Source organism: Phasianus colchicus, chromosome 2, assembly GCF_987193195.1.
Source record: "Phasianus colchicus chromosome 2, bPhaCol1.hap1.1, whole genome shotgun sequence".
NCBI classification, from domain to species: Eukaryota; Metazoa; Chordata; class Aves; order Galliformes; family Phasianidae; genus Phasianus; species Phasianus colchicus.
In genome coordinates, this window is record NC_143437.1 from 14,178,090 (window position 1) to 14,206,011 (window position 27,922).

At 38.7% G+C, this 27,922-nt stretch overlaps 1 protein-coding gene across 7 annotated transcripts in view; it reads right to left on the reverse strand.

Moving 5' to 3' along the window:
• The window catches only part of PLCB1 (phospholipase C beta 1), a 376,089-nt gene that overhangs the window by 136,979 nt on the left and 211,188 nt on the right, over positions 1-27,922 (reverse strand). For all 7 annotated transcript variants that reach the window (XM_090134858.1, XM_031597889.2, XM_090134862.1 and 4 more), the window contains 5 exons: positions 18,800-18,940; positions 12,284-12,363; positions 7,276-7,329; positions 6,618-6,693; positions 504-604 (listed from right to left, as the gene is read on the reverse strand). In XM_090134858.1, the coding sequence (XP_089990984.1) occupies positions 504-604; positions 6,618-6,693; positions 7,276-7,329; positions 12,284-12,363; positions 18,800-18,940 (452 nt within the window). The remainder of the gene's footprint in view (positions 1-503; positions 605-6,617; positions 6,694-7,275; positions 7,330-12,283; positions 12,364-18,799; positions 18,941-27,922) is intronic.

Consider the following 27,922-nt stretch of genomic DNA (forward strand, 5'->3'; position numbering starts at 1 on the left):
CAGAAAGATCTTGGAATAATTCAACATGAGCTTTATAGCTTGTAACTGAATGCACGTACTCAGTTGTAGACGGCTGATAATTTAATTTCATGGCGGCAGTTCCAGTTGCACAAATCCTAAAAGATACTGCTTTTTCTCCTACTCCTAATTAAGCTTTTGGGAGTGGTTAAACATATTCTCATGCCTATTACATCTTTTTATTGCTTATTACTCTTCTTTTATTTTCACAGAAGCCTAAACTGTCTTCATCCAAACTACAAAATGAGACCTGGCAGTTAAACTCGCATAGCATCTAACGAGTCAATTCTGGCAATTAGAAATTGAGGCAAAAACTTGGGACAAGAGAAAACTTTGATTCTAGGTTAAACACTATTCTTGCTTGACATGGAAATCTGTTCTTGGTAGTCAATGCATGGTGCTATAGACTAAATAACCTACTTCACAACAACCCCTATCCCAGAAAATCAGCAAAGGGGAAAAAATAAATGAGTGTCTTTTCTTACAACTCGGAAAAGATGTGGTCGATTTCAGGTCGAGGGCAGAGGTTGTTTAAGAACACTCTGTACACGTCGGGCGTGAAGTCATCTTGAGGGATTGAATCATTCTGTGAAATGGAAAAAAAAAAGTGAAAGAATGAAATGACATTTTAATATGTTTTTTTGTAAACAGATCACTTGCTACTGCTCTTCTTTCAATATCATTCCTGCAACTTAGAGGAGTATAAGTTTTGCATAATAAGAAATTCCTGTGAAAAACAGAGCAGCTTAAGTATGTTTAAAAAAATTAAAAGTAAATTATCCATCTTCTTTCCATAACACAAAGTTCTTTCTTTCTTGGAGCACCTATGAAGAGGAAAGAAACATCTCCCGGTGTAACTGTGTTATCTATAGACAGCGAAATCCCAATGAAGCCAGTGAGCTGGATAGGGTACTTAGATGAGGAAAATGGCAGTACACTGTATTTGTTTTCCCAAAGCTTTCACAGAACCAGGAAATAAACTGGACCACTGAGTCATAATTGACAATCTTGATCTCTGGTAGCAGCAGAAATGTTTCCTTTCCTTCCTGAAGGTACACGTTCAAGATATAACTGAAATGTCCTCACGCACTGTAGCTTTTCCATACCTCTTTGCCCTAATCACTGAGGGCAGCTGATTAGGCAATCACATTGCTTTTACAGAATTGACAGAAATGCTTTAAATTAGACACCAGCACTCTCTCTCACCTTTTCTAAAGTTAAGGACAATTTACATTCAGTCTTGCTTCTAGATGATATTTTCATCATCCCACTATACCTGATAACTTTTCTCTGAAAAAATAGAACAACTGTTTCTAAAGAAAGGGATTTTTGAAAAGGAAGGAAAAACTGTCCTTTGCAAACTCAAAAGTTCTCCTCCTCCTTGCACGTGCTGACTTAAAGCTCAACACTTATTGCAGGAGACAGCATGGACTGCTTTTTTGGAGAGGCTGGAAAAAAAAAAGGAAGACCCCAAGGAAGGTGCAATCTGAGCAGCTCTGTTGGTGCAGAACAATAATGATGTGCCCACCGGCTTCTGCCTTTGCATCACTGCACTGAGAGGAAAATTGCACAGCAGTTTGTATTTCACAGAGAGAAAATCTCATAAGGAAATAAGAGAAACAGAACCACAAAAATTGTGGAATGCACATACAGAAAATCTGATTCTGAATTTCTTCCATGCAAGTGAACTTTATCAGAAGCTATGAAATGTCATCTCTGGAAGCACGTGAACCTCTCCATGGCTCCAAAATAATGCCTGAATCCAATGGACCGGAGGAAGAAAATTTTAATTTGAACATAAAGCTGTTTGCTTATAAACGATGTTGAGCCGACTTGTGTTGGGAGCAAGCTGCTGATGGAGGCTATCATCGCTTTTATTTATTCCGCCTTTTTATGCAGTTGCCAAGGGAACCGGAAGTGTCAATTCAAGCCTTTGGTAGAAGGAAGGAAATTCTGCAATACTTTTCCTGCTGTAAGTTAAAAGGAAAGAAAGAAAAAAAAAAAATAGCTGGGGGCGTCACTTTATCTCTCCTTTCATTTGCAAAATTTGTAGAGGCCCAGATGGGTCTGGTACCATGATCACCATTCAGTGATTCTGTTCACACATGCAGAATGGGCAGCTCCTTGCTCCCCCTCCTCAGCCATCCCCAGGCTCCACATTCAGCTCATGGCAAGAGAAGGGCAGCAGAACTCACACCGTTACTCCTTCCTTAGTTTGGCAGACTACACGAGTGGCTGCTATACCTGCTTAAATCTAGCAAAGCCTGTAGGATCTTCTCCCTGACTCAGGCTCAGAGTAAACACCTGCACAGCTGCTGCCCCGGAGTTCAGAGTAAGGTACATGTCAGCAGAGGCAGCACGGAGATGGGCAGTGCAAAGAATCCTGGACAAACCCCAGTTTTGAGTATGACTTGTTTGTGCAAGCACAACCTGTAAGCAGTAGTTCCACCAGCGCAGGATTCTAAATGAGGAGCAGGGAAAACAGGAGCTAGCAGCAATGTCCTTAGCACCTATACAGCACGTGCCACGGTCAGCTTTAACAGCTTACCCATATGCTGGCAACTGGTTCTTCACAAAAAGAAAACCAGTTATTCCTAGATTACATTGTAAAACCAAAGATTTTTCCTAGCATTATGTCATGAGAATGGTGGTTTTGTCCACTGCTAACTTTTTAGCTCGCAGAAGCACTCATTCAAGATCAGTGAAAACCACTCAGTTTCCCTTCACTCAGCTGGAACAGTTCAGGCAATAACTTCTTCCACTCACCTCACACATCCCTTGCTCAGAACTTACCTGCTGCAGGGTGAGATGCTTCAGAGTTAACTCATCCCAAATGAGCCTGTACACTTTGCCATGGGATCAGCTTGCTGAGCTGGATAACTCCCCACTGGCATAAATGCTAAATCCACTGCAGTGGTGGATGAAGAAGTGTGAGGTTTGAAGCTGGAGGATGGCAAGAGTTGCTTTTGGAGATGACTGCTGGTGGCACAGCTCTACCTGTGAAATTCATCGGCTGCACTATGATCAGTTCAATCTATTGTACTTTTGGGTGAGAGGACCACTGACACTTGTTTTCCTAAAGCCTGGAATACATAGAGCTTGCACGTTTTCAAGATGGCATCTCAATATCCACAACAGCTACAATCACTGTTTAACAGGCTACTGGTCCCAAGCCCATGCTTCTCCTAAGGGCATTTTTATGTTAATATTGTGAACACCAAAGAATTAGTCTCCCACGGACTTATCTTTTCCCTTTCAAAGGAGTTGAAGGTACTCAACACTGAAAAAAAAATGTGGGTCTTTTCTTATAATCTGAGATCTAGGCTTTTATTTCTCATTTAGCTTTAGTTAAGAAAATATACCTCACAAGTCTTCAGCCATAAACATAGACTCTTCTAGATTATTTCCTACCAATATCATAATTAGTGGGCTATAAAGATACAGAGGGGAGAGAAAAGTCTTGTTGTAAGCATTCACCACCCCAGGCACAACTTTGGACAACTCTGCTTGGGTTCCAAAATTCTGCTGCCAAAAGCGATTCACATACATTGCCCCATTTGTCATTCTGGTCTGAGCCATTCACATCTCACTGGAACCACCCACGCACCTTATGTGCTAATCTCTTTTTTGAGACCGAATCACAAAACTTTCTGTTACACATTAGAGCATCTCTCAATTCTGGCTTTGCAGAATACTGGTATGCAATTTTATTTTGTGATTAAAACTCTCTACTAATTTCAAGCACTGCTGATTTACGATTTGCCTGCTAACCCTTCTGTTTTTATAACATCTATATCCTTTCTGTTTTATATTTGGCAGCACAACAGCTAATTCAGATTATTTGCACAGATAGGATTCAACAGTTGCTTGTTTTATTTTGTGTAAACAGTCAAGTTTGCTGGTGCTTCACTGTGAACCTCTACATTAACTGCAGTGCAGAAACTAGCCTTCACAACCAAGAGGCAACTAAAATAAAATTCTTAAAAGGTTAAAATGCACCTTTGACTAAGAAAAAAAAAAATCAATCCAAAACAACAACAACAAAAAAACCACCAGCTCAACCCTCATCAAAAGGAAAAACAAAACCAAAAAAAGCTAGCCAAGATTTTTAAAACTATAGTGGAATCAGATGCCAACCTAAAAAATCTCACTGGCATTTTTTATTTTATTTTATTTTATTTTATTTTTTATTTAACAATCTGTTTTCAGATCTGCTTAATAACAAATACTTTGGAAAATCAGATCATGGAGGGCTTGGTCCAGCAAGACTCTACATATACCAACTCCAACCCAGAAATAAAAATATCCATAGTTTGAAGATGTTCTTTAAGTTATCCCACTGCCTCAAGTCCAACTTTTTCTGAATCAGGGACAGAGTTCTCAGTGCTGTGCAGAACCAGCCCCTGTCAGAAGGTCCCTATTATGAAATACAGAGTTCATTTCAGGCTCTTTGGGGGAGTTTGTCTGGTGCCTAGGCACAGTCCCATAAGGTCTCCTGGCAAGACTCAGGAAATTTGCTAGAGAGGGGCCAGCATGTGCTGAAGTTTGTGACACTTCACCAGCAGCGCAGCATAGACTGTTTTATATTAAGGTCATCACATGAGATACATGAGGGACTGTCCCAGCCCTAAAACTATGAATCAGGAAGATGCAAGACTATTGGGTGATGATTTGGCAACTTCTTATTAATGATTACGAATTTGAATTTTATTTTGTGTATTAGCATTATCCACATGTTCTAAGAGGTGCAGCAAGATATAACTCGGGGTTAACAACCCCTACATCTTTCTAACGAATGAGAGGTATGTTACTGTAGGAAAACTGAAGAGAAAGTCTTTAGAGGGTTCTTCACCAAGTACGGATACAAAACAAAACAAAACAACACACACACACACACAAAAAAAAACAAACACAAAAACAGACAAAACAAAAATCATAAGAGTTTAATCTTCTTCAGACATTTTCTTGAATACTCTGAAAAATCTGGTGCATTTTCATAGGGAAGGAATCACTTATATTCACTTCTTGTTTGCTGCCTGGAGTCCCATGTTTTCAAGGCTTTACAGGAACAACAACTGTCCCATAGTTAGCAGGGCAGAACAGCTGTAAGATGAAGCTAATAAAATGTATTTTATCAAATAAACAGGAAAAGGAAAAGAAGGAACAAGAAAAGAGCTGTAGATGAAGAACTGCTTTTCTTCTACTTCCTTACCTCTATGAGATTCAGAGATTCCTTCTTTTCGATAGCTTAGCTACTAAGACATTTTTTTTCCAAGGTGATCAACACAGCTTTCTTTGTTGCATGAAGCATGTAGTATCTCTTTTGTCCCAAACAAAGAAAGGATCTACCTTACACTATGAATACATTTTCATGATGGTATCCCAGCAACAAGTATCCAGCAATGTCTATGTAAAATTGACTCTGCTTAAATAAACAGCAGAAAAAGACTGCAGTTTTTTCAAAGACTCCAGAGATGTTTAGATTTTTTTTGCAGTGAGAAACAAGAAATTATTTTTCATCTTTCCTGGCATGAAGTACATAGAAGCAATAAAACAACCGATTTTGAAAGCAGCGCTTCACTCATTTCTTGCATAACTTACTAAAAAATTGTTTGCTAACAATTAAATGAAAATCTTCCTTGAAAATACATCTTTTCATGTTTCTAACCTCAGAACATTTTCAACTGGACAAACACCTATCAGTGGCAAGTGGTATCTGAGGTTTGGCCTGTGAAGATTTTGCACAACTGTACTTCTGGAGCAGCAGGAATTATCTCTATTATGACACCACTGGGGAAACAAAGGTTGAATAAACATCAAGGCACAGCGCTTTCTACAAGAGGAAGAAATAGGAGATGCAGGTACTCCCTCTGCTACACACTGGTTCTGTCCCATGTCTTACACTTAGTAAAGTAGGAATTATCCTGCAATAAGATCGTTGAAGGAGACTCTTCACCTGGGAGGAAAGACTAAGGATGTCATTAACTAGAATTAACTAGAATCTAGCATTAACTAGAATCACTCACTTGATTTCACTCTGCTTGAAGAAGCCTTCTTAAGGGTGAAGTACCAACCTGCAAATGCTCCTGGCTGAGCAGCATACGAGACATCCCCACAGCATTAACAGCTTTGACACTACATCAGTTCAACATTTATTCCACACACTTTTTATGTAAGTTTAAATAGATGAGTTTAAATTGTCTCTTTTGTGAGAAGGAAACAGATTACACCATTATCTTCATGGCAAGCCAAACAGTGCTCTCAAATTGCACCTGGAAAACTGTGTACTGGTTACTGATGCTTAAAACATTCTCTTAGGATTACTCCAGAGCAGATTACACAACCTTCTGGCTTATCTTACAATGCATTTGCACTTCTTCCAGGCACTCTTTGTCCATATTTCAAATCAGAGATACTCCAACATTCAAATGGATAACAGTAAACTCTGTGGGAAGAACAGTTCCGCTGCTGAGGACCCATACAGGAGCTAATCCAGTGAAGCACGATCAGCCTTGGCCAAATCATACTCAACAGAGAGTAAACAGCACTGAATACAAATGCAACACCTTGTCAGGTTAGGAATAAATTCAGATGCTTACCCTGGAAGATGGAAGATTACAGGCTTCTAATGCCGTCTCTACACGTTTTCTGTCAGCAGAAAACAAGCGGTATATGCTGCAAAATGAAAACAAACCAGAGGGAATCAATTGGCTTTAAGATATGCCTTGATGGCCCACGTGGCTTAAAGGCTGGATATTGCTTCCCAGTTTATCATGTCTTTAGCCATTTACTTCCATTAGCAGGCTGCTGAGTAACACAAGTGAGATTAATGGTGCTCACAATGAGTTTAATTCTACCCCACACAAGCCCCTGTTACAGAGGATAGTTACTTGAGTAAGTCACCACAGCTCTCTTCAAAACTCTGCCTCAGTGACACACAATTTGAATATTTTTAATCCTCACAATGTGTCTATGAGCTAAAGAAATGATGTTAGGCTTTTTAAAAAATTAGTCACAAGTGGAACAAGAGCAGAGAAGCTTAACATCTCGCTGAAAATCACAAGGGCAATCTATGTCCAAAATGTAGTTGAACAGAATCATCCTGAGAATCACTGGCCACTCTTTCTTTGGGGTATGTCAAAACATATGCTGTAGACAGATAATTCTAAACAGAAGGATCACATGTTCATACCTGATGTTTGTTCATACTCAAAGATTAAATAAGACTACATGGTAAGAAAGAACAGCAACACTTACTTCTTCAGAGGAATGCGTCCTTCTGGAGTCACCTGTAGTTTAAGTTTTGTGTATCTGCAGGGATAAAAGCATGTTTTATTATTACCATTTTATTCTTACTTTTTAAAGTACCTCTGCACCAACGTTACAGCTCAACACTTTTGCTGTGATTATGTGTTAAGTTCCCATCAAGTCTTTTGCCAACATGAAAATCTTCTGAGATACCAATGATAAGTGAATATCTTTTCCATGAACAATAATGCACCTATTACTGTGCCAAGTAATGTCAGTCTTGAAACCATGAATGCACATAGTTGTCATCCCCCCAAACTCTTTCTCACCCAAGCTGCTAGCCACTCACTATCCTTTTGCTGAATGAGGTTTCTTCCTTTCAGCTAGGCCCAGTGCAGGCATAAATACTGTTTCAGCTTCAGCATCTTCAAATCCACAACCTGACAGCTTACACTACTAAGAAATTCTCACTGGGCCGAATGGCAGTTTCAATTTTGCATTTTGTCTTGCTACTGTTCCAAAATACTAATTCTACCTTTGATTACCTTCAATAAAAACATTCTTCCCTGGTGGCTGAATACAGGCATGCAGTATGCACCATATAAACCATACAAAGATGCTCAGTTTGAAGTAATGCATGAGCACATATCAAGGACATACTATCTCCCTTTAGCTGAGTAATATCACAGAATGACATGGCTCAAAAGAGCCATTAAAGATCATGAAGCTCCAACTCCCCTACCATGGGCAGGGTTGACAGCAATCAGATCAGGCTGCCCAGGGCCCCATCTAGCCTGCTCTTGAATGCCTCCAGAGTTGGGACATTCACAGTCTCTCTGGGCAATCTTTTCCAGCGCCTCAGCAGCCTCTGAGTAAAAAATTTCCTCCTTGCTTCTAATCTAAATCTCTGCCCTTTTATTTAAAAACCTTGTCCTGTTCACTATCATACAAAAAGCAAGTCCCTCTTCTGATTGTAAGCTCCTTTTAAGTAGTGGAAAGCTGCAGTGAGGTCTCCCAGGAACCGTCCGGTCTCCAGGCAAAACAAGCCCAACTCCCTCAGATTTTCTTCATAAGAGAGGTACCCCAGCCCTCTGAGCATCTTCCTGGCCTTTTCTGGACCCGCTCCAACAGCTCTGCATTTTCTTTTGCTGAGGGCCCCATGCCAAGACAGCACTCCAGATGGGACCTCACAAGAGCAGAGTAAAGGGATACAATCTCTTCCCTCACCCTGCTGCCACCCTCTGTTGATACAGCCCAGAATACTGTTGGCCTTCCGAGCTACAAACACACACGTCTGGTTCATGTCCAGGTTTTCCTCCATCAGAACACTCCAAGTCCTTCTCCAAAGGGTGCCCTCAATGAGTTCTTCTCCCATTCAGTACACGTATTTTGTGTATTTTGATTGCTCCAAACAAGGTGCAGCACATTGCACCTGGCTTTGTTGAATCTCATTCTGTTCATGTGTGCCCATTTTTCAAGCCTGTCCAGGTCCCTCTGAACAGCATCCCTTCCACTGTAGCAACTGCACCTTTCAGCCCGGTGTAATCAGCAAACTTATGGAGGGTACACTCAATTGCACTGTCATCTCATTAATCAAGACGTTGAAGAGCAGCAGCCCAAAGACCAGCCCCTGGTCGTGCCAGTGGCCTCCACCAGGACATAGAGCTTAATAGAGGTAAATGTCTATCCACCTGTTTGCCTGTCTCATGATCTCTCTGCCATGGCATGCAGGCTGCAAAACTTGACTGGAATGGTGGCTGTATTACTTCCCTCCCAGAGGCTGAAATCGCCCCTGAATGTTGCACACAACTACACCTACCTCCTTAGACCCTCCTATTACACAGCTCAGAAGGTTTCTTTCTTTGACCCTTAACATTGCCACTCCTCAGTTGGGGCTGGTAAATGAAATGTCAGCAAAAGTGTAGTGTATATTGAGCAGTCCTGGACAAGCCCGTAAGATTTCCAGTCTGTGGCAATATAAAAATTACATGCTGAAACCATCTACAGGCTGGCAATTATACAGCTTTTGAATTGAGTATTTAAAAGCATCTCTGTCATTTCTCTCATGCTGATTGAGGCAGCAGGATAAGAAGGTATCTTCCTTTGTTCACATCTTTTAAGTAACTGATTCAGTGCCTACTGAAATAGTCGTCAGCTGTTGAAACAGTAGTCAGCCATGAGTAGCTAATGGGAAGCAGTTGGGCCTACAGCAATCATCTGATGTTCCTCCTAGCACACAAGGACCACTGGTAACCAGCACAATGCTCACCAGCAGCAGCCTGCAAAGTATGCTTCTTTTTTGAGTGCTTCATCTCTTCCATTTGAATCTAACTAAAACTATAAATAAGTTTCTCTGTAACGTGATCTGTTGAGAAATGTGGCAATGTTGAAGTATTTCACTTTTTTTCCTTTTTTTTTAAATATATACTTTACTCACTGGGCTACCAAAAGAAAAAGAAATTGCATGGTTCAAATAACTTTCCCTGTTCTTCCCAACTGAAAATGCCATTAGTAACCACATCAAAGACATAATACGAGCTAATATCCCTAAGTAATTTGGAACATTTTCACAAATCCTTATGTTCTCCCATGCATCTCCTGAAAACTAAAATATCCTGTGCTACTGTGTCACCAAAGAAAAACACTACCCACCCCAGCCTTCCAGCACTGAGCTAGATTTAAAAAAGTCATAGTGGTTCGTTACAGGAGTTTTGTTGTCTTCTATTTTTTGAAACTTCTGAACACATTCACATCGCAGTTAATGTGACTCCAAAGGCGACAAACTTTAGACATAACACTGACCCAAAGTTTCCACAACAAAGCCATCTCATGCTTACTACAGCACTGGGCAGTACTTCAGTACTAGTGTACTGAAACAAAATATCCCAACACAAAAATATACTGCAACATTACAAGAGAGGAATGTGTATTTTATAATCAAAACATCATGATTTATTAGCTATATCCTCCCAAATTAACCCTGTTTTTCTCATCTGACCAAAGCAGAGAAGCTGCTCAATCTGTTTAGTAATGCACTTCAAACACTAAAAGGGACTGAATGCCACAAAGAAAACATTCCTTTCTAAATCTGCTCTAATGCAATTTGCTTTTCTATTTCATCAAAAGGGTACTGACAGGACTGCAACCAATCCTTTGCTCAAAACAGTAATTATAATGGGAAAATAGTTTTAATCTTCAAAGTCAAAGATTCCTTAAGTGACTCTGATTTGGCATCTGTGCAAAGAACCCTGGAAACCCAACAGTTCCCAAGTGATTTATTAATTAGTGGAAAAAAGACACAGAAATAACATGCTTGCTTGCTACTGAATTGACAAAATGTGTTCAGTGACTTTATCTTTAATTAATATTAAGCTTGAATAATCATAGAAAAATGGCTCCAAATAAGACTGGCTCTACTGTACTGTGTGACAACATACTCCTTTGAATGTCACGGGAAAGCACACACTAAGTACTGCCCCAGTCCTCCCCATCACACACCTGTCAGCCAAGTCTGTTGGCCATCTGGGCCTTTGAGTGATAAGGACATGGAAATCCAACATCAAATCAGCCCTTTAACTCATCTACAATCTATGGAGTTGAAAGAAGCAATGTCTGTTCTTTCTCTCACACAGAGCTGTGCTGATAAAGTGAAATCTAATTTAGCCTCAGCAGCTCAGGAGCAAATACACGAGTCCAATACAAGCCCTGTGATGCTGACTGTTAATATGCACTGTCCTGACGGAGAGAGGTGGAGATGGAGAGGGTGCCCGGCCCTTCCAAGGCCTGCAGACATCCAGAAAGACCTGAAGGAAAAAAACATTTTCCCTATTTTACTCAAATTCATTTCTCCACTGGTCCATGAAGGAACTTAGAAGACCTTCCTCGATCTACTTAGGTTAGCATACTGTGTCAGCATGCAGAACCAGAAGGAAATGTTAAATGTTTCCATTAATTTGGGATTTCGTTTGCCTAGTATTTCATTGCTATCCCGACAGAGCAGTATCAGATACAAAACTAGAATTCCCTTAACATCCAACTTTCAAAGTTTGTTTCTTTGAGAACTATTGCTGACTTCCATCTGCACTGCCCAAACTGTGAGAAGGAAACACATACACTCCTCACAAACCAGTAACTTAAAAGTATGTTCCTGGAAGATAAGCAGTCAGGAACCTTCTGACTAAAAACAGTGCATATAGCAAAATGAGGTACGCGCAATGTTACGTGGTCCACAAAACAGGTGGGTTTACTTACTTCTTGGACAGAGACAAGTCTTAGTAAACTAAGTCTCTACTTGGTATTTTGCAGAAATGAGGTTCTGTCTACGAGCAAGAATTGGAAAACAATGAGCTGCATTTAACCAGTCAACCTGTAGTTCTTTAAGAGCAACAAAAAAGGCCAGCAAATATCCTAATTAATTGCCATCGTTATCTGGTAGGCTTTTTTATCATCAATCCGATGACTTAAGTAAAGTTATCTCAGCATTTATCTTCCGTTTGAGTCTTGCTACTCTCAGATTTAGTTCTCTTTCCTTTCTGAGATGTGTTTTTACACTCCAAATGTGCTTTTGTACTTTGTTGAAAACAAGTCTGAATCTGTGCACGGTGCCAACAAACCTCAATGAGCAGATTTACAGCTTCTTTCTAAAGCATGCTAAAATCAGAGAGATTAGAAAGATAAATAATCCAGAAGCAGAATATTATTCAATATTAAATGGAGATCTTCAGACTACAGCTGAAGTTGCTACTTTTGCATACAACTGGAAGATGGCATTCAATACTTTTTTTTGGCTTTTTTTTTTTTTTTTTTTTTTTTTTGTGAGAAGAACCATACCAAGACTTTTTTTAAATGACGTTTAGATAACAAGCTTTAAAAACAATGAGAACGGACAGCCTATGTTTACAAAACTGACAACTCATCAAAGCAGAAACAATAGATGACAATGTCACTAACAAGAGAAAAGGAAAATGACGCAGATAAAAGAGCAACACCCACAGCATTAAATACTATGGCCACTTACGCTTTTTCCAGAAATGCGTCCCTTGACATGTTCTGTGCCAACAAATTTGTTGCCAAACTGAACACTTCATCTGACCATTCCTACAGAAATAAAAGTTGATTAAATGAGGCTTAGTTTAGATCTTTACTTCGCTTTTGCATATTTTTAAAAGTGATAACTAGCAAGAATTGCCTAATGAAAGTTTGAACTTGATTTTTCCAGCCACAGTTTCCTTCCTTGTCTGTGGGATTAGAATTTCTGCAAACAATGAAGACTATTACAAATATATATAAATATTTAAAGATATCACATTCCACAGTATCAGAAAAAAGACATATGGACAAATGTCCTATGTAAAGCACGTTTAAGGGCTTGGGAGATGTAACACACACACCCCAGAAAAATACGTTTTCTTGCGTGTTTGGGAATACTCTGGTTGACATACTGAGGATTAAAAAAAGAGACTCTAAAGAACCATCCTTTGAAGTGAGGCTGAAAGGCTTTACACCTGTCTGAAGCTAGGCAAATTTGACAGCGCAGGGTACAGACCATAACATAACATGTCTCCTGCTGCAATGCCTCACCTTGTAAGTCTGTAATAAGGGCCTCTGCAACTTGAAACAATTCAGACAACAAATATCACACCTCATCTCTTATGGCAGATACTGAATTAAGAACAGTAATTACAGGCTCCATCCGAGATCTGATCCGCCAACATGAGAAACACGTTTAAAAACAAAACCGAAGATGCATATAGGAAAAAAAATCAATTCTGATATATTGCAAGAAAGGGTGCAACTCCAATTCAAAAAATTGCCTGCAAGCACAACGGTTCCTCCAGATCTCCCTCACTTTTCCTTTCATCTTTTTCCTCATTGCTAAGTGTGTTCCTGAAGTCCTTCTCTACAGTCCCAGTCCCTTTCCAGGCTTCCAGCAAGACTGATCCATGCATATAACTTTAAGTTCAGACTCTCAGCATGTCCTGTTGCTTGTTTCCCTTTTCCTTAACAACTTCAGCACATTTTTTCTCTTGCTAACTTAGTACTTATTTTCAAATTTTAATAGCAGTTCTTTTTAATCACAAGTGAAGTTTTGAATTGCCTATGTTGCACTCCTTTAAAGAAGGGAACAAAATAATGTCTTTTCAAACAATGGGATTTATTTCCCAACTTGATGAAAATTTCTGAGTTTTCTTTGAAACTAAAATTGAGTTTTCTTTCACATCGGTGCAGATGCAGAACTCCCATGCAAACTCTTCAGGAGTTTTCAACCTCCTCTTTTGTTGTTGTTGTTTGTCTGTTTTTGAGGAAACATACGAAAGAGGGAAACTTCATTCTGACAGAAATCACTGGTAATGAAGAGTACAATTGGCTTCAAATGAAACAAATGTTACTACATTACTTTGGATCTTACCAGCTTGATTTACCTAAAAAGCCTCAAGCTTCCACATGATGAGGTGATCAATACCAGGCAGTTTACAAAGTTAGTATTTTAAATACACACATTTTTTAAGGTGTTCAGATTTATTCTCTAAAGTTATCAGATCTGATGTCTTTAATCAGTCTCACGCAGTCATTTACAATGAGGATGAGATAGAGATACCCATAGTTGTACCTCCGTATAGGCTTTTGATATCCTTAAACTACCAGAGCCATAAATTTGCAGTTTACAAATTCACACCTCAGCCACTGCACAGGAGGGATATTCCTGGCAGAGACATACGGATATTCCTGCCTCCCTTCCAAACAGCCACATTGTTCAGGAGTTAAACAATTGCTGCTGAGATATTTTTCCCCTCCACCTCTCATGACTACTTCCATTTTTATTTCACTTGTTTTTCCTTCTTAGGTCTAATTTAAAAAAACAACACAGGGGTGTGAGAAATAATAAGAGAAAAAGTCAGCTTCTTTAGCAGCACGACTGCTCTTCTATGACTCCTGGAACAGAACATGTATTAAGTGCAGAATCCTTTTTTCTTCTTGGCAACTCATTTTTCCAGGCTCAAAATAGGCTCATCTTGTAAACACTGCTTTGTTTGGGCACTAATAATAGCAGCTAAAACTTCTCTTTGTGACACTAACAGCTACAAAGATTAATGGCAACACAAAATACTGTTGTGAAACCAAAAACAGATCTTTTAGCAGATCTTGATTGACTTTGTTTTGATCTCACTGACTCTGCTGGGCTTAAAACTATTTTCTAAAAAATAGATTGATGACTTTTCAGGAGTAACCCACACCCCAGCTCTTTCTTCTCTTTGTCTGAGAGCTTGTTCACAGGAATTTAAGGGGAACTCAGTTATTACACGCCTGTCACGAATGTTATTTATAAACACAGCCTTGTCACGTTCCTTTGCTTGCTTTTCTGGGCTCTTCTAGTGATCGCATTGCCCTTGTGAAACATTCTAAGGGCTACCTGCAGGCTGGGCCATTTCTAATTATACAGGTACCACATCACAAGTAATACTTGCTAATTGCTTCTCACATTTTTAGAGTGTTCATTTCAGGCACCGAAAAGCTGCAACTGAAAAACCAAGATCAGAAAACATGCCAAGGATCACGTCATCTTCCCAGGCACTGGTCTGAACCCTCAGCAGGAGGGGAAACAACAGCCCTGAGCAAAGACCCGAAGAAATAAAGGAGATGTTTTTGACTGACTTTGATGGGCTGCAGCAAGCTGTGAGCCAAGATGCGTCTCACTGCTTTCACCACCAAATGGTTCCATTTCCTTGGTTTTGCTACACAGTGCAGAGTAAAGCCTGCCCCCCAAATCCATGCACAATGCTCCATGCAGCTTCCTTTACCAGCAGCAGCGAATCCAGAAGGCAGCGCTTGGTGAGCGCTCGGCGGGGTAGAAGGCTGTTATGTGTAGAAAGAAAACAGCCTACTGTGGAAAGGTTATAACAGCTCTGATTCACCGCAGTAGCAGCAGAGTCCTGTACAGTTGCAACACAAAAGGAAAATATAAATCTGGGTATTTTGAAATAGGGCTGCAGCAATGCCAACAAACTGTTTGCAGACTGATCCCTTTTGGTACGGGAAGAAGCTTGCCTTCCAACACATTCAATTCCGAGCGAGTCACATCCGTCACAGTAAGAGCTTCGTGAACCTGCTCTCCTTTTGGCTACATTCTGTTACACTAATTCATATTTATATAGTTCCTGCAAACGTAACTAACAAATCATGTAACAGCTCTGTGCTTCGGTAGGTAGCGTGTAAGCAACAGTTCATCTTGAGATCTGTTGCTCAGTGAACTCATTTCTCTCGTCCATTACATGCATCATGATACATACTGTAAGACATTTATCTCAATGGGAGAGATTTTTTTCATAAGAAATGACAGAACAGATTCTTTAAAACATTTCCTTCAAATCAGAACTAACTATTTGATAGACAATGTCCTTGCATGCTTGTTTTTGGAAAGGTAACAAAGAAAGTTACTGAAATCCTACACTTCCAATATCATTACTAATTTTCTCTTAAAAATAAATATATATATATGAATTTACCTTATTTTAACATTTTGCTGTACTGAAAAAGCTCTTAACTTTTTTTTTTTTTTTTTTTTTTAAAGCTGGAAAAAAAAGGATGTACTTGCTGGGAAGCATGTTAACAAACAACCTGCGAACCATCTTTGATGATATTGTTTTACTTATAGAGGAATTCACAGTTCTTATCAATGGAACTGATCCAATGCTCATGAAACTGAAGAGAAATAAAATTCCGTGGGCTCTGAATAGGGATCTCTATGGCCAGGATGTGCTAGAGTGGTGTGAACAGATTTGATGTGAGAGTCAGGAAAGAGAGCAACAGGAAGGAGACAGGAAAGATGGGAAGTTCAGTTTTGAAGTTACAGGATTTGGCAGGAGAATAAAATATCATAGAGGAGACACAGAGGTTCACAGGTTGGACTTCATCTTGGAAAAGAGACACGGAAAAAGAACATCTGCTCAGAAAAAGTCCAAGAGTAAAATTATTTCTTTATCCTGGCTTCTATAGTACTACGCGCTTGTAGATGCTCACAAACCCTGTCCTGAGACAAGCATAGACATATCATGCTGAAAATAAGCAAGAATTGCAGCAGAGCTACTTCTGTTCATCATCCAGATGTGCCCTGCAGTGTGCTATTCAGATCATTACCTAAAGGATTTCAAGCTGCTTTCTCTGAGCAAACCAGCTGGTCAGCGCCCTTCAGCTCATCGTAATTTAAATATTAGTTGCCTTCTTCTGGAGGAATGCAAATGAAACAAAAACACTGTAATTTTTAGCTCTTGATTTAGTTCACTGAAAGCAGCTTCAAAAGGACACAGCTCAGATCTTCATAATTTTCCCACAACTTAAACAGTGGAGGTGATGGACAGTAAGTTTTCTGCAAAGGAAGGAAATCTCATAACTGAATTATTTTAATGCCTTGTTAAGATCTATACAGTTTACTTTGCCTCTCTCCTATAAGAGATGGCTGACTGATAGATATCAGACAGCTTGAAAAGTTAGGTATCAGAAATACAGGGTTAAAAAGAAAAGTATTCATGCACTGAAAAGGGAAAGGTGGGGGAGTTATTCACTGGCACTTCCTTTCCTTGAATGTCAGCAAGTAGGGTCAAAATTTGCATGTGTGACATTGAAAACTTCTTGCATTTAAACGCCTTCTTCTAAGCTCCCCAAAGATATTCTTTTTGCTTAATGTATTTACTTATAATGACATCTGAGTCACTCCATGGCTCCTGAAGATACTAAAGACCAAATTCTGTGGTCTAGTTTATATAAAGTAAGAAAGCATGTTAAACAAGAAGAATTCTTAGATGTCTTCAACAGCAATCAAACTCTGTTTAAATTGAAACAACCAGGATATTTAGTGAGATTTCAAAGTAAGTGAAGCTAATCTGCAATGCTTTGAGAAACCTACCTTCAGGCAACAATGCCTGACTGATAAAGTATGCATTTATTTGGCCTGCCACACTTACTAATAACAAGGAAAACTCAGATTCTTTGTTACTCAGATCACAGAAGTTACTCAGGATTTAGGTCAGCAAAGCTTCTCCAAAACATGATTTTGTCGACAGCATTTCAAGGTTCCATTAATAAATAGAAAATGGCTTTAAAATACCAATTTCTGAACTGTTCCAGCAAGCAGATTATGGTTGTGTGATTGCTGGCTAGACAATAAAGCAAGACAGGACATATGCTTCTGATTTAGGTGATTTTCCCTCTCCCTTGGTAAGGGCTAACGATTTTTGCTATTAAAGCTTTACATACCTTTTAATTTTCTGTCATATGCTCAGTTTTCCCCTTGATTTGTATCAATTGCCTTCACTTTTACAGCGCTGACTTTCTTAACTATGCCTGTAGATTATAGCTACGTGTTCTCAAGTGTGAGAACACCACTTCCCACATAGCAGAATGGGATCGCCATGAACTCTGCTTCTATGCTTTCAAATCAGAGAAACAGAGGGAATTGTGTTCCCACCAGATTTACCAATTAGCTAAAGCTAATAATTCTGAAGAAAGCAGAAACAGAAAGTTGTCAAGCAAAAAATAACCCATCTAGGTTTAAAACTTTCATCCTGATCATTTTTCAACTGGCCTGATATCTTCTGGCACCTGTGTAACAACAGAGTAACTCCTCACCGTTGTTAAACAGCAGTCAGTTGTAGAGAAATTATCTTTTCAGAGAATCAACTGGACTGTAGGATCAAAGCTGTATAAAGGTGTGTTCAGTGCTTGGTTATCTGGATGTTGCCATCTGAGTTTATCTACATGAACAGTAATGGAATGAGAAGCTGCTTTTGGATGCCATCTTGGGATAGATAAATCCAAGAGCTTCCACTTCATTAAATACAGAAAGTGAAAGAAGGAAAAAAGTAAACATGTACAAGTAACAACTGTAACTTGTTTGTCAAACACAGCTGTGTTTGCTGTGGTTTGTTGAACAGAAATGAAAGTACTATCTACCTGCATGGAAAAATTACTTTGCTAAGGTACAGTTCTTTTCAAGAGATATTGGCAGGCAAAATGTTTGAGTAAAACTGAATTTTGAGCACCCACAGAAAATGTCATGAGAGCAAATTATATTAAGTGTCTGCTTGCTGACATACTTGAGGATGCAAGGCAGACCTGTAGACTCACACTGCTCTGACATGGGTCAACCACAAAAAGTTGACAGATTGTCCCTACTTTTCACACACAGAACTAGCATAAGAGAGTGATAACTACTGAAAGACATCAATATGTCTTATACTCCTTATAGCAGAATAATAATTTGCATATATGATTATTTTCACAGTTCTTACTTGGGCTTTAGATAGAGTAACAAGCAATGTTCTGAAGATGAGCACACACATCTGTGGCATAAAATTTGCTGAATATATTCCCAGAAAAATATGATCACACATTTCTTCTTTCATATGGAACAGCATAGCTCTATAGCAGAATTGAGCCTCATTTCATAGCAATCTCCATTTCTATCTCATTTATCCATATCTCAAAGCAATACTTTCAATAATATTAATTTCATATGACACAGATAAAAGCGTATTACCTTCGCTATATCCTCTTGAAATGCCACCAAGTTCAAGTACGATATATTGACCAGGTCTGGTCCATAGACAACAGTTATCATTCGATTTTCCAGTCGACTTCCAACATTCCCAGCATCCAACAGCTCACGCAGCTTTGGATCCTGCAATTAACCATATCACAAAATATTTAAGTTCTTCTGCAAATACTTCAGTTTTGAAAATTTGTCTTATTTCAATTACTTTAAATGACTTCAAACTAGATAATGGTCTATTAATTTTTCATTAAAAATCATAGTGCTATTAACACACAGTATTGCAAAATCACTACTGTAAACCTTTCAAAGCTTCTGAGGTCCATATTAGCACAGTACAGATGAGAAACTGTCCAGTTAATAGCTGCAGCCTCCTATTGTCAGTATTGAGTCTCCTCAAGAAAGGAGAACTTAGCTTTACATAGCAAATTAAAAAGACTACCTGGAATTGACTACCTTAACTATAAAAAATGAGTAATATAAGCTTGGTGATGCTCTTCTTCTTCAAGTCCAAAAGGCTTTGCATTATTTATATTATGACATCTATCTCTCTACATAACATTTACATGAAGGAAAGATATATATTCACTATTTTACTAGCTAAGAAAAGCCTGAACTTCAACTTCATTGGTAGCTTAAGCGTGCGAGAAACAACTTCAGGTTATTTTGTAGTTTACAGGTTTCTATCAGATTAGGATGTAGCATTTACAAGAAATGCACTCACAAGACATGAAAACTACCTGGTGCTTGACGACCTCAAGATAAAGTCTATAAAAGCAAAGGTAGATGAAAAACAGCCTTGTATGACTGAATCCAACCCTTTAATAGGGTCACTATAATTTGAAAGCTCAGATTTGCTATCAAGCAAGATTTTTCAGTCTGATATAAATATTTTAAATGGCCAGCAAATTAGATCATCACAGAATTACACTCAATTTCTTCACTAATCCAGAAAAAGATTCTGTGTAGAGATTTCAAAACTTCACAAATCCATAATGCACACTGCAATTCATTCTCTCACGAACCTTTTCCTACCACTGTCTGCATATACATTTGTCATTTACAGTACTTCTTCATGTTGAATAACTTCTGAAAAACAATCAAAACTTCAACTAATACGAATTACATTTTATATTTAGAAAACAAAGATATCAAGGGCCATTTCACATGGATCTCACATGAAACTGTACATCCACGAGACCTCAGCTGAAAAGACAACAGAGTTATGCATTCATTCACCAAGTATTTCACAGGGTTTGGGAGAACATTTTGAAGTATGGTATACTTTAATAGGGAGGAAGCTTCAAGACTGTCTATCATAGAATGCTGAGCCTCATTAAATACTAGGTATAATGGCAAGTGTTGCTGGAAAACAGAATAATCTTATCTGAGAGTTTAAAGGAAGAATATGTCTGTGCTCTGAGGCAAAGAAGATTTCATGAATAAACAAATTAATGATGTGTTTTTACATAACAGAAAGAGGGATATAAAAGTAGTAGTTGTGTTCCAGCGATGTGGATTTGAAGAAAGAAATTGTGTTAATAAGGATCTAGGAGAAAAGCTAGAGAAATGCCCTGAAGATACTAAGTTAGTGATGGAGTACTATTGGATGGGTTACTTTCTATTTTATTTACAGTCTAGATGTTATAAAGCACTGTTTAATTTCTTTGGGAGATGAGAGTTCATCTTCTTTTTAATTCCTATTTTTTCTAACCCAAAATGAAACTGGTATTTGCTTCTACTAAACTGGTTGGCTGGGGAGAAAATCATTCTTTATGATCTCAGAAAGGACTGCCTGTTTTTATTCTCTTTCACATACTTGTCATTCCTTTCTTCCTTTCTCTGGCTGAAGCTATCACTCACAGTATCACTGCTGGTGATGAACTGCAATCACATCAACAAATAAGAAAGAAGGTAACCTTTTCCCTTCATATTTATAGTCAAATATAAGATCTCTGATGGATCATCCTCTAGTTTGTCTAAAACACACATTAGTCATGCATCACAGAACAAAATGGAACCATGTTTAAAATTGGATGATTTATTTTTCAAAGCAAAAGTATTACACTGCTCCCCCCCCCCCAAAAAAAAAAAAAAAAAAAAAAAAAAGATGATTTGGAGCTGGCTCAGTAAGGGCTTTAGAAGTGCACAGCAAGTAGCCAACCAGGCAGTATCAGTATGAAGCTGGTCTTCCAAATCACAAAACTTTTCTCCAGGTTTTAAAGACAAGAAATAAGACAGATCATTCTCTTTGGGTTGGCTTGTTAGGATGGATATTTTTCTATTCTGTTTATGACTTCTCTAACAAAATTTGAAACACACAATCCCTTCTAGCAACACGTTATCTGGCTGCCATGTAGCACCTATTAATAAAGGGCATCCACTGTGTATCCTGAGGCACTTCAGCATAATCTGCAATGTACTCCATTGCACAGACTTAAAATAGATTATTGCCTATCTATAGCTATGGTTTCAGTGAAAGGAGATCATCTCGATACTAACAGAATTCAGGTCCTTTTTCACCACTGCCATGGGTGTATTTGCCACAACAAAGGAGCTCTGCTCCTTTATTACCACACATAGCTACAAATGCTGCTGAGCAGATCAGCAAAATATCCTTTGCCAACATCTTGAAGATGATCCAAGCTCTACAAACCAAAGATTGTTTAAAATGTCAGCAGGTTTTCCCGTGGAGATGAAGATCCTGTGCTGATAGGAAAGCATATGGGGGGGAAAAAAAAACAACCACCAAGCAAAAAAACAAGTCAAGTAGTATGACCAAATTCAGCTTCTTTTATGTAAATTGGATTATTTTGATAATTCCATTTTGAGGAATGAGACTGAAAGTCTGCTGCTGTTTGCAGCTGCATTTAATATACTGGCTCATGAGCAGGCAGACTGGCTTTGAGAGTAAGCTCTTTGCTAGACTGGGGCCTCATTATGAGCATATCAATCTGTTAGGGAGACATTCAGAAGAGTGATTTCTATTAAATATTGATTGTAGTCATTTTTTAAACATCTAAGTTACAGAAGCTCTGTCATTTTAGGGAACATGACCATGGGATGCTCAATAAGCAGCAGGCTATTGATGAACCCCATTTAAGTCACATCACTTCCTTTTGCAACACAATGATTTGAAGATTTCTGACAAAGAAACATCTTACACCTCTTTTAATGAAAAGGTTTGGGTGTTAACTTGCATCTTCTCTTCCACTGAGATCCAGCAGGAACTCCAGCTCAAGGAGCAGAGCTGCCTGAAGACTGGCCCTGAAGCCAGGCCAGGAAAGCCAGTATTTATGCCATGACCTCTCTGCAGGTAAAGGGTTGACAGATTCTCAGGGGAAGATGGGAAGCGTAAGCAGCTGAGTACAGAGGAGGTGACAACAATGGCACAAACAGCATTAGAATCCACTAAAGATCAGATGGCCTACCTCAAAATGAGGCAAGAGGTGGGCAGATGACTCTCAGCTCCTTAGGAAAAAAAAAAAACCAAACCCTCCCTATTTGTTTCTGCAGTCTTCACAAAACTATCCAGGGAAAACATACCATAAATCAATCCAAAACAAAAACAGAAAATGGAAGACAAAGAAAGCCAGGAACATGAAAAAAGGGATTATGGACTTTCTACCACATTCATGAGCAACACTGAATAAAGACGATTTGTTAAAAGCCAGGATCCTGTGTACAGACAGATAAAAACAGATTTCAATCAGACTTCCAAACTTTCTCCTGCTGTATTTTCTTCCACTGGAAATCATAAAAATAATGTAAACCTAAGGAGTTTAATGACACTGACACTTTAATTGCTATCTCTGCAAAGACTGCACTCAGCTGTGGCTGGAGTTATGCGAATGTAGCTCAGTGCTGAAATTCCAATTACTGCACGCTCTCCTCTGCGCATACAGCAAGTGCTGCACATCTTTTAATACGATCGCCGTCTCTTTCAACTTGTTTCTGAAAACTTGCTACACACCATCTGTCTGACAGGATGTGCTGCTTTTTTAAAAACACACTGCCATACATACATGCAAAACGCTGCCGTGAGATTTTACAGATTAGCCCTTGCAACCAATTAACGACACATTTCACAACATTTCATTTGATGCAGAGAATCACGACACAAGCAGCAGCCTGGGAGCTCTCCTGCTGCTGCGGGTCACCTCATGCTGCATGAAGTATTTGGGTATCAGATAAAAAATCACTTCTCACGAAAAGTGACCCAGCTTCCTCCCAACAACCTGGGTCCGCTATCCAACTCTCCCTTAGTCTCTCCAAGCCAAAAGCATTCAGGATTCACTTTGTGCAGCTCTCAAGCACTGACTTGAACCCATCCAAGGACTCACCTTGGATGCAGTGCAACCTCTCGTGTTCCTAATGCTTCACTGAGCAATGGCAGTGTTCCTGGGAGCAGCTGCCTGTCCTCAGGAGGACGTTAAGCATGAGCAGAGCCTGTCAGACTCTAAAGACTTCCCTCAGGGCCTAACAGTGATGGATGACATGATGGCCAACTGGAAGAGCATCAGAAGACTCAGCCAGAACATTTAAGTTCCTGAAAGTGATGCAACTCAAGTGCTGCAAGATAATTTTTTTGGTGTTTGAAGACATTGATTTAAAATGCAAATGATCTAAATGAGTGATTAGAGAAAATACCACAGCCTGAGTTGTACAGCAGTAACAACAGTGTATACAGTCCTATTTCTCACTTACAAGTGCTGTCCTGATACTACATTTTGTGTGGCAGGCATAGACCAGGACTCCTTTGTCTAGACTGCATATAGATGAAATTACACAAGCATGCATTGTGTACAACAGTCCTGTGCATGTAACATGTCATATCTTCCCTACTCCCAAACAGCTGCCAATCAAAATCGTTTTCTTCTCCATCTCATGCAGTAAAACATTACCTTTAAGATGTCAGTTAAATAAGGGAGTTCTACTGAAGCAATAGGTATACAAGGGATCCCAGAGCCTCCAAAAAACAGATGGCTAAAAAAAACCACCCAGCAAACCCTATGTACAAACTTTGTGTAAATCAGCTATTTCCAACATTTCCGTCATTCCGACTTGTGATTTCCAAACGTTCTCTGTTTCTGGCACTAAAAATCTGGGAACATTCTAAGTTCAAAACACTGTATTTAATGAAGAGAAAATTTCAGTTACACAGGAATAGCTAGAATTGCACATTTAGCTGTACATTTTAAATGTTTTACATGTTTTTCATTTCTATATTCCTTAGACTCTAAAGCTTTTAACAACCCCACATTGTTTTATTTGTTCTTGACAACCTCAACACTAGAAAAGATTGAAATAAAACTGAAAGTAGACTTCAGTTCCAATGTGTGGAATAAGATTTTCAAGTATTCATAGCTGTTTTGTTTTGTTGTTTTTTTGTGTTTTTTTTTTTTAATTTCTAGTGCTTTAGGTATCCCAGGAAAGAGGGAGAGAAGAGAAAAAAAGAAGCTTAATTCAACAGCTTCATATGCAAAGAGTTTTCCATGATTCATTCAATCATTATGCTTAAATTAAACAAAGAACCTTGTTAAAACAAGACTTTACATTGTAACTCTGGCCAAGAAAAAACTCCCACAGATTTTCTTGAAATAGAACAAAGTCTTATCTTCAAGAACGCCTTATCAGAGAGTGTTCATCAACAAAAATGTATATACATGTATATATATATATATATATACATACATACAGCATGTACATTTTGAATATTTGACCCAGATTTCCAAATGCTAGATCTTAACACTTGAAGCACAAGTAGCTATAGCAGAGGCACAGTGAGTAAGAAATACTGAGCTTCTCCAGACCACTTATACTATGGATAATTCAGGACTTCAGCAGATTTGCCAAGCACTGACTTGCTGGCCCACGAAGCACCTTCCCAGGCAGGAATTTCCCAGCTATCTCAGCCAGGAATGAAATACCCACCTAACAGCCTTCTCTCTCCCTACAGAGCACATGAGAAGCAGGTGGGAGTGGGTTACAGTAGCCAGTTTAGGGGTCCCACACACCGACCCCATCCACACAAAGAGACCAAACCCTCTGCCTCTTAGGAAGCAGAGAGCTGCAGCAGTGTGACTCTCAGAAACCAAATGCTCTTGCTAACTGAATTAAATTTACCACCACCACCAACTCCCATTCAGATTTCAGAGCTGGTTCAGATACTGTTCCTGTCACACATCCCTTAGCAACACTACAGGTCTGAAAACTTCCAAGCAAGTGGATTGACAGACTCGTCTTTCAAAGTAATACATTTCTTCTCTCTCCTTCCTTTGTTGAGACCAAAGTAAAAACTCTCAATAGTTTATCCTTCATCAACTGACTAGACAGAATGTCCATACGTGGGAATCACACCTACAGAACTCCATGAAAGGATTTTGTCTGTCTTTCTTAATGACAATCATGTGAAATGAATATACTCCAATTAGTACATCAAAGAGACTCAAAACAGTGTTCTCCAAACTGTCTTCTGTACTATTACACAGAATTCACAGGAGGTTTGATATATAAATATATTCATTTATGTGATCAACTCTCTTTTACCAAATTCATGATCATTAATCCTGAAATGTTTAGTCCAGTAAAAATAAAATGTGTGCTATGTTTTTTTCTGTTAACAAATGTTTTCATACGTCTTGCAAAAGTGTACCAGATTAATAAGTAACCAAAATATCTGCAAACACTTCTTCTTTGAAACTGTTTCTCATTTCCAGGGCTCAAAAATGTGTTCCAGTTTGGCACAGTACCTCCATAGCTATGCACAGAAGACAAGTCAATGTCTTGTTTTAAAATTGAAACCTTCATTTGGGACTATCATTCTAGTGTAAACTGTCTCAGTGTGTACAAAATAAAAATATGTTCCTTAAAAGATGACTCTAAGCAAATCAAACTGGACTCAAGTTGACCATGTGCCCAGCTAATTACGTGGAATATTTCTAGAGTCTTGCCCAGCTCCTCTGATGCTCTCATGACAGGACACGATACCAACACTCATCCTGCAGATGTGCATGGTTCTGCTTTCTAATGTCCATTTTTTTTCTCAGAGTTTTACTTTTGCCAGCTTTAAACTGAGCACAATTTAAAGACTCTGCATTCTAACCAAACTCAAGGATTAAGACAAACTTCCAAACCTACCATGCGGTATTTTTCAGTCCTTTCTGATGTAGTTGTGATTAACATGAAAATACTTTATGTCTCAGTGTATGTTCATTTAAATGGCAACTTAGAAAAGGCAAGATGTCCAGAAGAAATCTACTACCATGAACAATATTTGTTTAGATGCTTTCTAGCTCTCTGAAGTTTTTATCCCCTTCTGTTCGCTGCAAGTGGTTTGTTATTTTAAAAACAACCTTTAGCACGCACTCTTCCTTTCACTTTTTCCATTCTCAGAGTACTCTGAGATTTTTTCCAACATGATTTTAAAGAAAGAGATGAAGAGAAAGCTGAGAAAAGAAGCATCTCTAATTTTCACGCTTCTTCTGTTAATTCATTTTTCTGAGTCTATATTTATATATATATATAGAATTAATAATAATATATATATATATATGTAGGACTATTAAAACTATAAAGTCTTAGAATGAAATGATTTGTACGGCTATGATATGTATGACTCACATACCACATACAAGCAGGAACAGCTGGAAGAACAGCTGAATTTCCACATATCTATAAGTCTCCTAAGGTATTGTTCTTTCATTCTGAAACACTGCAGAGAGTTATTTTAATAGGGTTACTTCAAAGACAGAGGTACATTCTGCTATTTATTTATATAGTGTTTGTAAAAATCTAAATGCTTGGAACCAGTTGAATGAGAGGAACTGCATGAATGCCTACTATGTTTTTATGAGTGCTCTATAATGGCTAGAGCTTTCATTTTAATGTATTTTTTCAGCTGGTGGAAGTGTGCATATCCAGACGGTCTGTAGTGCTGAATGCATCAACTATCTGGCAGGTATAAAAATAACAGAGGAAACACAGAAAGCTATAATTGAAAATATCTGACTAACGAGCTGCTTATTATTGCACCATTTCAGTTACACAGATATAAAAGAATGAGACATCCTGCTTCGTCACACTAGCATTATTTCTTACCTGCTTGTAGGACATATTTTTCTGTTGTTACTGGGAGAACTCCAGGTTATAATAGTTGCTATAAGTTTTTTTTTTTTTTTTTCAATTACAAAGTCATATGGGATGCATATCAGTAAAGGTTTCAATTTACCTGATTTTAATTGCTGTGAACAACCACTATTCCCATTACGTTCAAATATTTAATTCCAGGAAACTCATTAGCAGTATAGCAAACAAATTCAATGATGCAGCAACAGATTCTGCCTTAGTGACATCATAGGGAATAGACTTGCAGGAATAAAAGTACAAGCTGCTCGTGCTTGAGCTCCACGCATACTTTTTGGACAGTACCAGCAGCTCAGCCCTTGCAAATCAGACAGTGATCCTGCTCACACTGGCACACCCATTTCATTACTGACTGCCAAAGGCAGGTTCTAATGCACTGACAGTTGTCAGAAAACCTTAACTTCACTTCATTATATATAGGTAAAATAATTTGGAAGCAAAGATACATTTACAGTCTCTTGAAATCTGGTGCACAATTAGCCAGCATGGATGAACCTATTTCCTGCAGATCTCCTAAGGTAGGATTGCCCCAGCTCACCATCACCATCCAGCTCAGCAGGCATCCAAGCCAGGTGCCACAAAGGCAAGGGAGCATTCATTCCCTCAGAGATGTCTGGACTCTGAAATCCTGATTCCTATCACAGTATCAGACGAAAAGCCACATGGCTAAGTAATTCATCCAGGTGAGGTCACTGCTTAAGATGACAAAGTATATGTAGTAATCTATAACTGAAACAGAAATGATTTAAGATTGTTTTTTAATGGTTGGCCAGCTTCATCTTCTACTGAGAGGGTGATTTTCCTATGTAGATTTTAACTTCTTATATAAACACGTAACAGAAAAAGAGCAGAAACGGATTTTTATTTTAGAACGCAATATAACTTCTAAGAAAAAAAAGTGCAATCTACTAGGAGCATGAATAAAGAACTACAAACACGTTTTCTGGCTGTGTCACTCAAGGAGAG